The sequence below is a fragment of the Pteropus medius genome, unplaced genomic scaffold, assembly GCF_902729225.1.
Source record: "Pteropus medius unplaced genomic scaffold, Ma_sr-lr_union100, whole genome shotgun sequence".
In the NCBI taxonomy this organism is placed as follows: Eukaryota; Metazoa; Chordata; class Mammalia; order Chiroptera; family Pteropodidae; genus Pteropus; species Pteropus medius.
In genome coordinates, this window is record NW_024349224.1 from 8,869,203 (window position 1) to 8,881,873 (window position 12,671).

Genomic DNA, 12,671 nt, shown 5'->3' on the forward strand with positions numbered 1-12,671 from the left:
AGATCTTTGATTAGGTTTCCACACAAATGTATACATTTAAAAACAAATTTTAGATACTTGTGATCTGTCAGCTCAGGGCCACCAGGCATGGTCAAACAGACCAGACTCAAGAAAGCGACAGCGGTGAACAGGCAAACACGTTGGGGGATCAAGAAACAGATCTGCCGAGTTGTCTCAACGGTCTAGCACTAATGAGAGCAAATTCCAGAATTCAATCCAAATTAAATCCAAATACCTAGAATTCTCTTGACTGGCCTCAAACATAAAGGACAGAAGAATTTTTCCTTTAATAAACCGGACCCCTGGAGACTCACAGAAGTACGGGTGCTCCATGGCCTCTTTGGCAGTCAGTCTCTGTTGATGGTCGTATCGCAGAAGTTTGTCCAGAAGATCTAGGGCTTCGGGGCTGACGAGGTGTCTGTTCTCACTATGGATAAAGTTTTCCCAGCGTTTCCGTGAATGTCTGAGAAGAAAAGGGAAGCATTAGCATTCTGAGATGCAATTCAATAAGACTCCTTACACAGTAGGGCTAAAACCAACAAAACCTTAAAATACTAATTACACTAATTACAAGCTGCTTAAATCTCATTCTTACTGGTACTTGCCCCACCTCCAGTTACAATCACAGCATCTTTGAACAAGACAGTGCTCTGTGACTGATAAAGATAATTCATTAAAACTTCTACGTTTGATTTAGAATTTGCAGAACCTCTTTAAATTATTTTTTATGGCCCAGGTTTTTAGTCAAACATGGGTGAGGCACAGAGGTGACTGAATTTTAGTATTCGACAGATATATTTAGAGAGCTAGCCTTGGAAATGTGGAGGTTCCATAACATACTATAAAATGCTGTTTGAAAACTGTCAATACATTTACTTTCAACACCATTGCACTGTAATTGACTATATGCTACCTTATAGAAAATCCATTACACAGAATAAGAAGAAATCATCTCTTATTCAAAGAAGAATCATGGCTAAGATTTTCCCTTATAATATGAATGTGCTATACCAGAAAGCTTTTTTCCAAAGCTTATGACATTGATTTTGTCCTATATTCCCTATTGATAAACAAGCTATCCCTTAAAGAAGCAAAATGATTAGAACACACATGTAAACAATGCCCAAATATCTCAGAATAAGTTAAAAAAATACACGGTGAAAAGGTTATCTCAATTTTGATATGATTAGAGAAGGGAAAGAGTTTAAACGTGACTTTGGCTAACCTTTCCACTTCTGAAATGGCATAAGTTGAACCCTCTTTCTTTCCCTCTCTTACTTACTGTCCCAGGATATCGTTGAAGTGTGGATCTAGGTCTATGTGATACTTCTTCAGATACCCATACAGCTCATCTGTACCCAGAACCTTGGCAATGCGAACAAGCTGAAACACAAAACAAACGTGACCAAATCACTGAGCTCAGAACTCACTGCAAGCCAATGAGGATGCTGTACCAAGGAATTAGAGGACTTCACATCACTAAATCTCCAGGGACCAGATACAGAGCCGAGCCTGGAGCAGACAGGCAGCAGACCCAAACACACCAAGTTTATACACATGCAGATTTCCAAACCGCCTTTAAAACAATAACACAACTTATGACAATAATCTTCTAGAAGCTGATGATTATGGGGGCATGACAATCTAATAGAGTCTAGTTTTATTAGACAAGGAGGTGCCTAACTTCATAGGCTCACTTTGGAAGTTGGGCATACGATAGCATTAAGAACCTGGTAACTGCAGACAAAATTTTGTGAAATTCTTTACCATGAAGAAAAGCTTATGTGAAGACGTTGAGTGATATTTAGTGGCTCGAGGACAGCACCCTATCAAGGGACACTCGCTATTTTCTTGGCATCTGCCCCCAAATGGCTATGAGCCAGAGGGTGTTTGCTCACCTGGTCGTAGTTGTCTTGTCCGTGGAAGAAGGGCTCCTTTCGAAAGATCATGCTCGCTAACATACAGCCCAAACTCCACATGTCCAAGCTATAGTCATACATCTGAGGAATGAAGGACAACCAGTCAGCCAAGGGTGTTACAAATGCATCTTTCTAATCTTTTAGATTAGAAAAAGAGAGGTAGCTGGGGAAAACCAGACATTGTCATTTAAAGCTGGGCTTTGAATTTATCTAAATAGACTAAACAAAAATCAGGAAAAAGGAAAACCCCTCAGGAATTATAAAAAGAGCCGAGAGGCGCTTGGCTAACAACTCTACCTGATAGTCCACGAGGAGCTCTGGTCCCTTGAAGTACCTGGAGGCTACGCGGACATTGTACTCCTGGGCAGGATGGTAGAACTCTGCCAGGCCCCAGTCTATCAGTCGCAGCTACAAATGTGACAGAAGCAAAACATGTGAAAGGAGTGTTTCTAGATGCCTGTAACTTAGAGCAAGGCCATGTCACATTAGATAATTATCTGACCAAATAAAAAAATGTTAGCAAGTACACTGACTAAAACATCACACTTTCAGCAACTGCTGGAGAGGTCACCTCTAGAGCAGAGCACTCGGAATCTTATTTGCTGCTTCTTTTTTTAAATTTAAACTATCTTGGCTTATCAGTCTCTCTAGATCAAGAGAAATAAGCTTTCTTTCTGGGTCCACGCGTGTGACACCCCCACTGTTAGCTTTCACTGTAAGCTCCAGGCATAACTGAAAAGGCTGGGAATACACGCCCCACTCCAGGACTGAAGCGCTGCTCTAGCTTTTCATTAACCTAACACTAGTTGATTCATTTACTCACCAATCAGGGACAACCATAATTGGATATTGAAAGTAGGAGGGACCCAAGTACACTTTTGAGGCCAGGCAGACTGGTCTTACGGGTCATCAAGCAGCAGAAACCATCGGCTGTAGTTTCTTTCTTGAGGCCCCCCAGAAAACCATGCCCGCAATAAACACGTGCTACATTCAGGGCAGCTGTCTACTTTCCTTGTATATTATGCTTATGCAAAGTAGAAACCAACACTGGAGACAGGAGACATACCAGCATCACCAGTCTGCCAAAGAAACTAGCTTCAGTCTCCAGAAAACACCTCGGTACTGGCCAACGTGTTGTCTGCCCTAAGCCTTCCAATGAAAGGCTTGTTGTTGCCTGACTGTAATGGTACCTTTTTCTGTTGGTGATCTATCATGACATTGTGAGGTTTCACATCCCTGTGCATGATTCCCTTGCTGTGGCAGTAATCCAGAGCCTATTAGATAAGAAAGCACAGAGAAAAGTAAGCAAACCCTCTACCACCCCCCAGTGCAATCATATTTTTATTATTTGTTTGTGACAGCTTGACTTGAATACAGTCTCCCAATGGGCAGCTTACTCTCTGTTAACGAAAGTGAAAAAACAGGCTTCAGAAGGCACCCCTTAATCTCTGTGCACACTATGCTGGCAGCTGGCAGATAGGAGGCTGTGGACGGGACAGCAAGGGCTATGACGGAGGTTTCTTGAAAAGGGAGAAGGATGTGCTTCTTCAGGCTCATCTGTACCCCTCTCTCACTCACAGCTAGTAGCGACTTATTAGCCACATGGATTTAGAAATCATACATTCATCTGTTGGTCTAATTTAGTGTGTTTTAAAACCAGACCTAGGAGCCTCACTGGAGTCACCTTTCACAGTGGTTCAAATGACATGCAAGAGTCCATGTGGACACGAAGAATGACACCCAAATATATTTCAACATGACTTGTTTTTCAGATGCGTCTCGGGACAAGATTAGAGTTTCTCGGCCTCAGCACTGTTGCCATCTTGGACTGGGTAATTCCTTGTTGTGAGGAGCTGTCCTATGCACTACGGGATGTTAGCAGAATCCCTGGCCTCTACCTACTAGGTGTCAGTAGCACCCCTCCAACTGTGGCAAACCAAATATGGTTCCAGACATTGTCAACTGTCCCCTGGGGGACAAAGACTGACGTGGTTGAGAACAACAGACTAGACGGGCAAGGGTGCTGCACTGAGCATCTTTACGTGGGAGGAAGCACGTAAGCCAGAGAAGGATCCTTAGGATCGCCGTCCCAGGAAGAAGCAAAGTTTGCTATCCCCAGACACAGGAGTATGTAGCGTCTGATGCTTTTTATATGAAGGTCAAGAACTGGCAAAACTAAAGCATGATGGTGGAGGTGAGAATATGAGAATCTTCAGAGGAGGGGATCCTGGAGAAAAGGGGCCCAAGAGCTCCTTTTAGGGTTTGCATGATATTCCCCACCAGCTCTGTCCAACAGAGCTTTCTGCATTGACAGAAACAGTCTATATCTACAACATCTGATATGGTAGCCGCTAGCCCCATGAGGCCACTGGGCACCTGAAATATGACTCGTGTGACTAAGGAACCGAAGATTTCATTTTTCTTAATTTAAACACCTACCTACCTGCAGGCAGTAGCTACCATACTGGACAGCATAGTCCTGTGTAGATTTGGGCTAAGGTTTTACTTATGTAAAATCCAAAAAACTGTACACTTAAAATTTATTCATTTCATTTACGTAGGTTCTACTTCAATCTAATTTTCTCTGTTTTTTTTACAACAGTTGTAGCAAGATTCCACAGTGGCTTTGTGGCAGTGCCTTACGAAACCAGGGTTTCTGAGGACACCCCTCCCTCATTCTGAATCAGATCAGACTCTGCAACTCCGTGAGTCACTGAGCAATCACTGCAGCCTTCAACCTCACTTTCGTCTACATTTTCAATGAAGTTAAAATTTTCCTCTTCCTCATCCCTGCTTCTTCCTCCACAGAGAAAATCTAGCAACTGTTCATTCTGTTATTTTGCCTAGTCTTTGCCCAAAGGAAATTAGGACCATAACACCTGGGATGTGAAAAATACCTGACGAAAGCATAGGCCAAACAAATTCAGTTAGGAATTAATTCTTTTGCCAAGTTCACTAGTCAGACTCCCTATGGAGTTGCTGACATGCTTTTAAATTCCTTGAGCAATTATTTCAGTGTTAAAATTTGGTAGTTTCTGACCATGTTTTTCAAGTTTCATCTGGGATTCCATGACTCATTAGCAGAAAGTACACCCTCACTACCTGGCTGTTACATCTAGGAAACGAAGGACATCGGACACCAAGTGCCTGTGAAGACCTGTGTCACTGGGATGTCTTTACCTGATCTAGAACAACTGTGCTAGGTTAAAAACATTACCTTTGGGGTGCTAGTCTGCCACGAAAACCTTAATATCTTACTTTAAAAAAATAACCAATTGTGGGACTGGGATTGCAGCTCTCACGGAGTGACTGCATGGGCTTCTCTGAAAAGCACCTCCAGGAAGGGGCAAACCTGAAGTTCACAGATCCTAGCACTGCAAATCTCTTCCCGCCGAGGCCTTCAATTCTAGTCTGGAGATGACACAGGAAAAAGGGGGATAAACCAAGCTCTACCTTCTTCACCTTTCTGATCTTACTGACAAAAGAAAAGACCCATTAGATAAAAGAGTAAACCCTTAATTCCACCTTGCCTGTAATGACTGGTTTGTGCAAGGGCTTGAAGAAAATACAGTCACTTCATTCACAGAGCTAGTCCTTCGAATCCCTATTCTCTAAAGCTTAGCCTTAATTTAACTTGGTATTTTGTTCAAGCAACTGTTTGTAATCCCACTGAAACTCCATCTTGGCAATTTTCTTCAATAATGCCAATACCTTAGTCACCTCTATATTCTTTCGGTGGTTCTTAAATTGAGACCCACCCCCTCAAACAAACAAACAAACAAATTTTATGTCATGCTGTGTCATTTATACATGCCATTTATACATGCATTTTGGGGATGAGTCCATAGCTTTCATTAGATTTTTAGTGACCCACGACCCTAAAAAAACTTAGGAACCACTGATCTATTCCATTCTACAAACCTTTTTTGAATTCTTTACCTAAGGATTAATCTAGACAAGGTAAAAAGATTGATTCCTCCATCAATCAGTAATGCTGGAAAATTTTAGTCTTGTGATTAGTAAGTCTCCTAGAAGGTCTACCCATCACCTCTTCCTGTGTGTCAAATTAACTAGCCAGGGATCGAGGTGTAGGCTAAAGGCTACGAGAAGAGGATTAGAAATGACAATAAAAAGATGGCCATGAATGCCTATTATCCCTGTACGCATGTCCCTCCACAATGTGACTTCGATGCTCTGCCCATTAAGAGATGGGGTCTACTTCTCCACCCTCTGAATCTAGCCTTGACCATGTGACTTGCTCTGGCCAACAAGACATTAGCAAACATGCCACGAGCAGAGCCGCAAAGTGTTTACCCACCCAGGTTTACCCTCTCGCTGCTAGGAACCTCGAGACCACATGGGAAGACGCCCAGACTAACCCCCTGAAGGGTGAGACCTCAGCTATTCCAGCTGCACCCCAGACATGTGAACAAGGCCATCTTGGGCCACCCTGACCAACTTGCCCCATCAAGATAACTCAGACCAAAAGACTCACTCAGATAACTCACGGAATTATAGAAATAATCAATCATTTTTTAAGTTATTAAGTTTGGATGATTTGTTATGCAGTGAAAACTCACAGTAAGTTTCAATTAAGCAGCAAAAAAAAACCCCTGCAAGGGCCAACAAGCGCTATGAAGAGGGCAGTTCTAATCTTTGGCATGATGTCCCTGGTATCCCGTGACTTGGCCATCTTTCTCGGTTCCACCATAAAGATCCCACAATGGAGGCCTCAATATAAGTAAAACAAAAGAAAACAACAAAACCCAAAAAACAAACCTCACGGAATTCTCTGGGTATCAAGAAATATTCTGTTGGAATTCTCTATGTCCTTTCAAAAACTTCTCTTTTAATGAATAAGCCTGAAAAAATTCACTGTTTATGAATGCCACTTACTTTAAGTAGTTCATACATATAAAACCGGATATCAAAGTCTGTCAGGATCTGGTAAAGTTGCTGAAACAGATTTCAGAAAACAAAGTTAATTTAGTCTCACTGCATCCTGTCACCCCAAAGGATGGTCATTATTCTCTGTAAACTTAGCGCTTAAGTCACTAAAGAATCCCAGAACTGTTACTACCCGATCCGCAATAAATGGGGACAAAGACTAAAGATGAGAGTCTAATACTTTAGTCTTTACAAAGGAAAAAGAAGGAATTCCAGGGGAGAAAAACAGGTAAGCCAACTTGGATCTTTCCCATGTGGTATAAAACAGTCGCAAGATAGTCTGCTCATGATAGAAACATGAAGAAAATGAAGTACTATAGCATTCGGAGATGGCAAGAGACTTTTAAAAAATCTATTCCTACACTCCTTCAAAATCAGTTCCAGGCTGGGAAAAAAGTACTATTTCACAGGTAATATGGATGGGAACTAAAGAAGTAAAATGTTTTAGGCAGAAGAAAAATGGGGTGGTGGCGTACGATGTTAAAAAAAAGAAAAAAGAGACAGGTACTGAAAATGATTCCAAGCCAAACTGACATACAAATGAAAGTTTTCATTACTGATAATCCAAAGACCCACCCACTGGGAGATTTTTTAAAATTTCAATTTCTAAGAGGCAAAGTAGCATTCACGTATCCAGGTTCATTAAAACCACAAACCCTCAGCAGACACTATTACTATTATTTTTGATAATTCCAAGTGAATCTCTTTCCCCATCAGCCCAAGCAGCACTCTCTATAAAACTAATGGGCACGCCTTCATTAAAGACATTTTGTTTCTCCCTTTACTGGAAGACTCAAGCAATGTGGGGAGTATCTCCAAGGAGCAGAGGACACCGTGTACCATGTGTCTGTGTAAAACAGGGGAGGGGTGTAAAACCACACATGTGCATTTGTATCTGCAAGAATAAGATTACTAAAAAGTAATTTCATATAGACTGGGGGTGGGGGGTGCGGCGGTGGACAATTGAGCACAGAGGAATAAAGGAGACTTTTCACTGGGTAACATATTATATTTTAGATCATGTAAATATATTACCCATTCAAAAACTTTTTAAGGAAAACAACAAATTTGCCAAAAAACAAATTTAACATTTTCTAAGAATACCAGGACTTAGCTTCTTTCTCAAATGTCCACTTTTAAATACGTGTAATTCTCCCTCCACTTAGTAAGACTATCTGATTTCATCAAGCTCAGCAGTGGCCAGCTCAGGGCACCACAGGGAATGAAAACACACATTCCAGGAGATGCTGCTGGCAGTGCCCTGGAGCTGCTCCTCGGCTGGAGGTGACCTGGGTTGGGACTGAACCACATTCAGGACAATGGTACACAGCACTTCCGCTCAGGAGAGATTCACCTGGGTAACAGCCGAACGCCCAGGATTTTGTTCTCCCCCGGCACACCCCGACCTGTACATGCAGACCCCGGCGAGAGACACCATCTCTTTGGGTGTCAAATCAGCAACTTCTCTGAGAGTTGAGCAGCTTGCTCCCAGAGACGATGCCCAGTTGAACCTCAAGTCAATAAAAAGGCCATGAACGTGCAAAGAGCATTTCTAACCTCAGAGGGCAGGACTATTTTCTTTCCAGTAAAAAAATACGGGCTAATTTATTATGCGGACTTTGATCTGCAGAAGGCTCTCCTCTCATATCACGCAGTATCTGTAAAGTGTCTGTATAAATGATCTAAGACATAAACATAAATATCCTCAGACTGCTAACATAGGATTTCTAGCTACTCCAACTAACATCAATTTTATACAGTACAAAAAACTAGTTAAATATAGCGGTTAGGCCTATAATACGTTGTCAGCCTGAAGGACAGGCTGACACCCACTTTCATTGCTCGGGAGGGGCGCAAACCACATCCGAAATATTCTGCTACCTGGGCTGACCTTCGAACTCCCCAGGGCCCAGGGCCCGTAGGGTGGCTTCCTCCAACCTCTGCGGCTGCCTCCAGTGCAGCCCCCAGGAATCCCGACTCTGACCGAACAAGCCTGGGTTTGCCACGCCCATTCTTCCCTCTCCAGTGTCCCCGCCCCTCCTACTCCAAAATCTGGAATACCCTGCCAGCTTCCTGCTCTGAACCTGCAAGCAGTTTACTGTCCTCTGCAGTGTTCACGGGACACTGACAGCAGCAGGGTCCCCAGAGCTGACACTCCTCACTCAGGCGCTGGCAGCGACCTGAAGTTCTCAAGATAATTTCTCACTCTGTTGTGAATAAGAGGCTGCTGCCCTTGGCTCACATCCCAGAGTCCCATGTCACTGTCCCTGCGTCTCGTGGCACACATATGACAGAAGAAACTGATGCTGTGGCTGGCAGTAGTCACCAATTTAGTGGTTCAAGATCTCTGAACTTCCTCTCCCCCAAGTATTGTCAAGGGTCACACACACAACTGGGTCCACATTCTAAGTCCTCACGTAAGTACTTTATATGCCTATACACCACGCACCAAGTATGGTGGTTCTCTGCCTGCACACCGAAGTCAGCTGAAAAAGATTTCTCTTTGATGATGTTCTACAGTCAACGGAACAAAATAAAACTGTCTTCCAAGAAAGAGAAGTACTGAGTCCAAGACAAATCAGAAAGGAAAACTTCACAAGAACCATACTTTTCCTCCATTCTTCTCAGCCAGATATGTGGAGAACACCATTAACCAACCAAACCGCAAAATGCTGGCAGGAAGTTAGCTTTGCTTACATTTTCGTAGAGTAAGTGACTTATCAAAAACAAAACAAGCCTACACTTCCCGGAAGGTGACCAAGGTGCTGAGGAAGAAACTATTCACCATCCTACCTCGGTTCCAAGGACTCAAGCACGCTGGCATCTCCCTAGAAATCAGTTCTACTCTGGGCCCATGCAAAGGGCCCAAGGTGGAAACTGCCTGAGACTTTTAATTAATCCCAGAAAGTCTGAAGGGTAGAATGCAATTTGATCAACAGACTCAGGGCCTCATTAGTCCACAAACACCACTCAGGAAGGAAGGGCCACAAGTGGGCCTCACTCCTACTGGACAGTTCTCCAGACTCCAGCTGTGGTCCAGCTACCAAGGCCCTGTCTCCAATGTTGCTATTTAGGAGGATCTCACACTTTAGGAAGGTCCCTAGCCAGACGTGGGAATCCCCGCTGCAGCAACACCCTGCACACAGAGTTCGTACACTCCCTGACAGACGCAGCTCAGCCCAAGCCCAGAAACCCTGGTGGTCCTCAGAGGAGAAAAAGTGGAAGGAGTGAGATGTAAGGTGGAAGTGAAACATGTTTAATGCAGTTTTGGCACCGTTAATACGTAACCCCAAGATCCAGAATAAAACCAAGGTCAATATTTTTAGAAATTTAAGGACAGAACAAATCATTAACTAAGCAAAATCAAAAATCAGCTGAAAATGTCTTATAAAGATATGACAAAATAATGCCAACAATCTATAAGAAAAGTAAATTTCTCCCAATTAAAGAGACTATATTGAATTTAGTCTGTGAACCATCCTTTCCACGTGAAACTAACAGCATTAACAAGGCCCACCTCTACGTGAGCGATTTAGAAATTCTCCAAATATCAACACAGGTCCACTGTCTTCTCAAGATGAAGCCCATTTGAAATGTCTTATGAATCTTTAAAATGTCCAAATAACATGTTTTACTTAAAACATATAGTCACTTTTATTTGTACTCTTGCAAATACACAGAAAGCTGAGAAGCATAATACGTTACAAAGAAACTATTTCTACCTCAAGAACGTACCTCAGTTTCTTGAGACAATTCTGAGTTGGGGAGTTTTCTAACTATTCCCTCTAACTTGTAGAGACTGGATTTTCCTATTCATTTGCTTTGAAGTTCTGTCTTCTGTTCTAAGTATCACCATGTAACTTTTATTATCACTTTGACATATATAAAACTTCATAACTGATGATTTCAATGAAAAATTGACCAAACCAGTACCTCTAACATAAAATGAAATATCAAAGGAAAAAAATGAGTAAGGCCATAGAAGATCTGAACTAAATTAACAAACAATATAAAAAAAAAAAATGACCATGTACTAAAGTCACAAAGCATCAACCATCAACAAATTCCAAATAATCAACATTATATATAGATCGTGTTCTCTGGACACAGTACAATCAAATTAGAAATCAACAATAAAAGAATATTCTTTTAAAAAACCAAATGGACCGTGGATCACATATTCACAAACATACAGCTAATGAAGAACATTCTAAGGATGTTAATTACTGGGAAACTTTTTAGTATGGACTCTATATTGTCTATTAGATGGCATTATTGTATAAATATTAAACTTCTTAAGTGTACTAATAGTATTGTAGTTATGTGGGAAAATGTCCTACCTAGTGCCAATGCTATTTAGGAGTGAAGTACCATGATGCCTGCAATTTACTTTAAGATGACTTCAGCAGAAAGATAGCGAAAGATAAAGAGAGGAATGTGGGGGTGATAAAAAGAAATAACTGCAACTATGACAAAAGATGAACAACCGGTAAATGTGCGTGAATAATATAAGGGTACTGACCATGCTCCTCTTTCCAATTTTCAGTAAGTTTAAAATTTTTCAAAGTATAAAGTTCGGGGAGGGGAAAAAGCCAAATCCACAAGTTTGGAATTTGTACGTTTACTTTGAAGAGGAGACAGAAGTGAGTTAGTTCTATGACCAGGAAATGAAGCTTTGATGGTGCCTGGAGTCGTACAAACTTACTGCCAATCAAGAAAGATGGAAAGAAATGAAACAAGTTGATTCGACTCAAGAAGTTAAGAGGGAAAAACAGTGAAAACCCAAGAAAGAACAGAATTAAGAAGGAAATCATAAATAAATAATAAAAGATAGAAGCAGAAACAGAATGACATAGAAAAATGAACAAAAACATCTGAGCAATAAAACCAAAGCTGGTCCCTTGAAAGTATGAATAAGAGATCTCTAGCAACACTGATTGGAGAGAGAGGGGAAAGGGAGTGAAGGTACGAATAATGTTGAGCGTACAGCATAATTAGACGCACTGAGGTTCTTCAGTACTGAGAATCCTATCAACAACTTTATGTGAATAAAATTAAAAGCAGGCAACTTTAAAAACAGGTATTACCCAAACAACCTCAAGAAAAGATAAAATTCCAGAATAAACTATTAACCTATGGGATGTCTTAAAAAGGAAAGTGTAAACCAAAGTCTCCCTTTTACCCCCCAAAACACATCCACCTAGATAATCCTGATTTTATATAACTTGAATAGAAGAGAAAAAGCTACTTGACTTACTGTATGAAGTTAGTAAAACATTAATACCAAAATCAGAAGAACTCTACAATAGGAAATTACAGATCAAAATTTATTATCAATTGTATTAATTAAAAAATACTGAAAAGAATGGGCTGCAGGCTGAATTACTGTTGATGTAGCCCTGATATTAAACCAAGGACAAACTTCCTCTAGGTGATATCTTAAAATCAGTTATTAATACACTTAATAGTAAAATGAAAAAAATTAAACTTTCCTAATAAGATGGACACGGGACAAAATAAAAAGCCTGAAGCATACTAGGACAATAAGCCACTGGTTTCCCTGTTTGTGGCCTCTTACACTAAGTGGAAAAGAAAATAATTTTCCTGTCATGATTTGCTCTTCCAAAATAATCATCTGTCGCCTGATATTTAATGAATGACCTGTTAAGCTGACTCAAGTGACATGACCTGAACATTCAAAAGGGACCTCCAGTTTAACATGGCAGATCAAACGCATCCTACCTCTGCTTCTTCCCAAAGCACCTCTACAAAATAATAGTCAAAGAAGCAGGAGGGGGATTAACT

At 41.2% G+C, this 12,671-nt stretch overlaps 1 protein-coding gene across 3 annotated transcripts in view; it reads right to left on the reverse strand.

Moving 5' to 3' along the window:
- Positions 1-12,671, reverse strand: part of CSNK2A2 (casein kinase 2 alpha 2) — a 34,240-nt gene that overhangs the window by 7,254 nt on the left and 14,315 nt on the right. For 2 of the 3 annotated variants that reach the window (XM_039881003.1, XM_039881004.1), the window contains exons 5-10: positions 6,816-6,875; positions 3,110-3,193; positions 2,217-2,327; positions 1,899-2,000; positions 1,283-1,383; positions 315-463 (exon numbers count right to left, since the gene is read on the reverse strand). In XM_039881003.1, coding sequence (XP_039736937.1) covers positions 315-463; positions 1,283-1,383; positions 1,899-2,000; positions 2,217-2,327; positions 3,110-3,193; positions 6,816-6,875 — 607 coding nt within the window. The remainder of the gene's footprint in view (positions 1-314; positions 464-1,282; positions 1,384-1,898; positions 2,001-2,216; positions 2,328-3,109; positions 3,194-6,815; positions 6,876-12,671) is intronic. The other variant, XM_039881005.1, reaches the window with a different exon arrangement.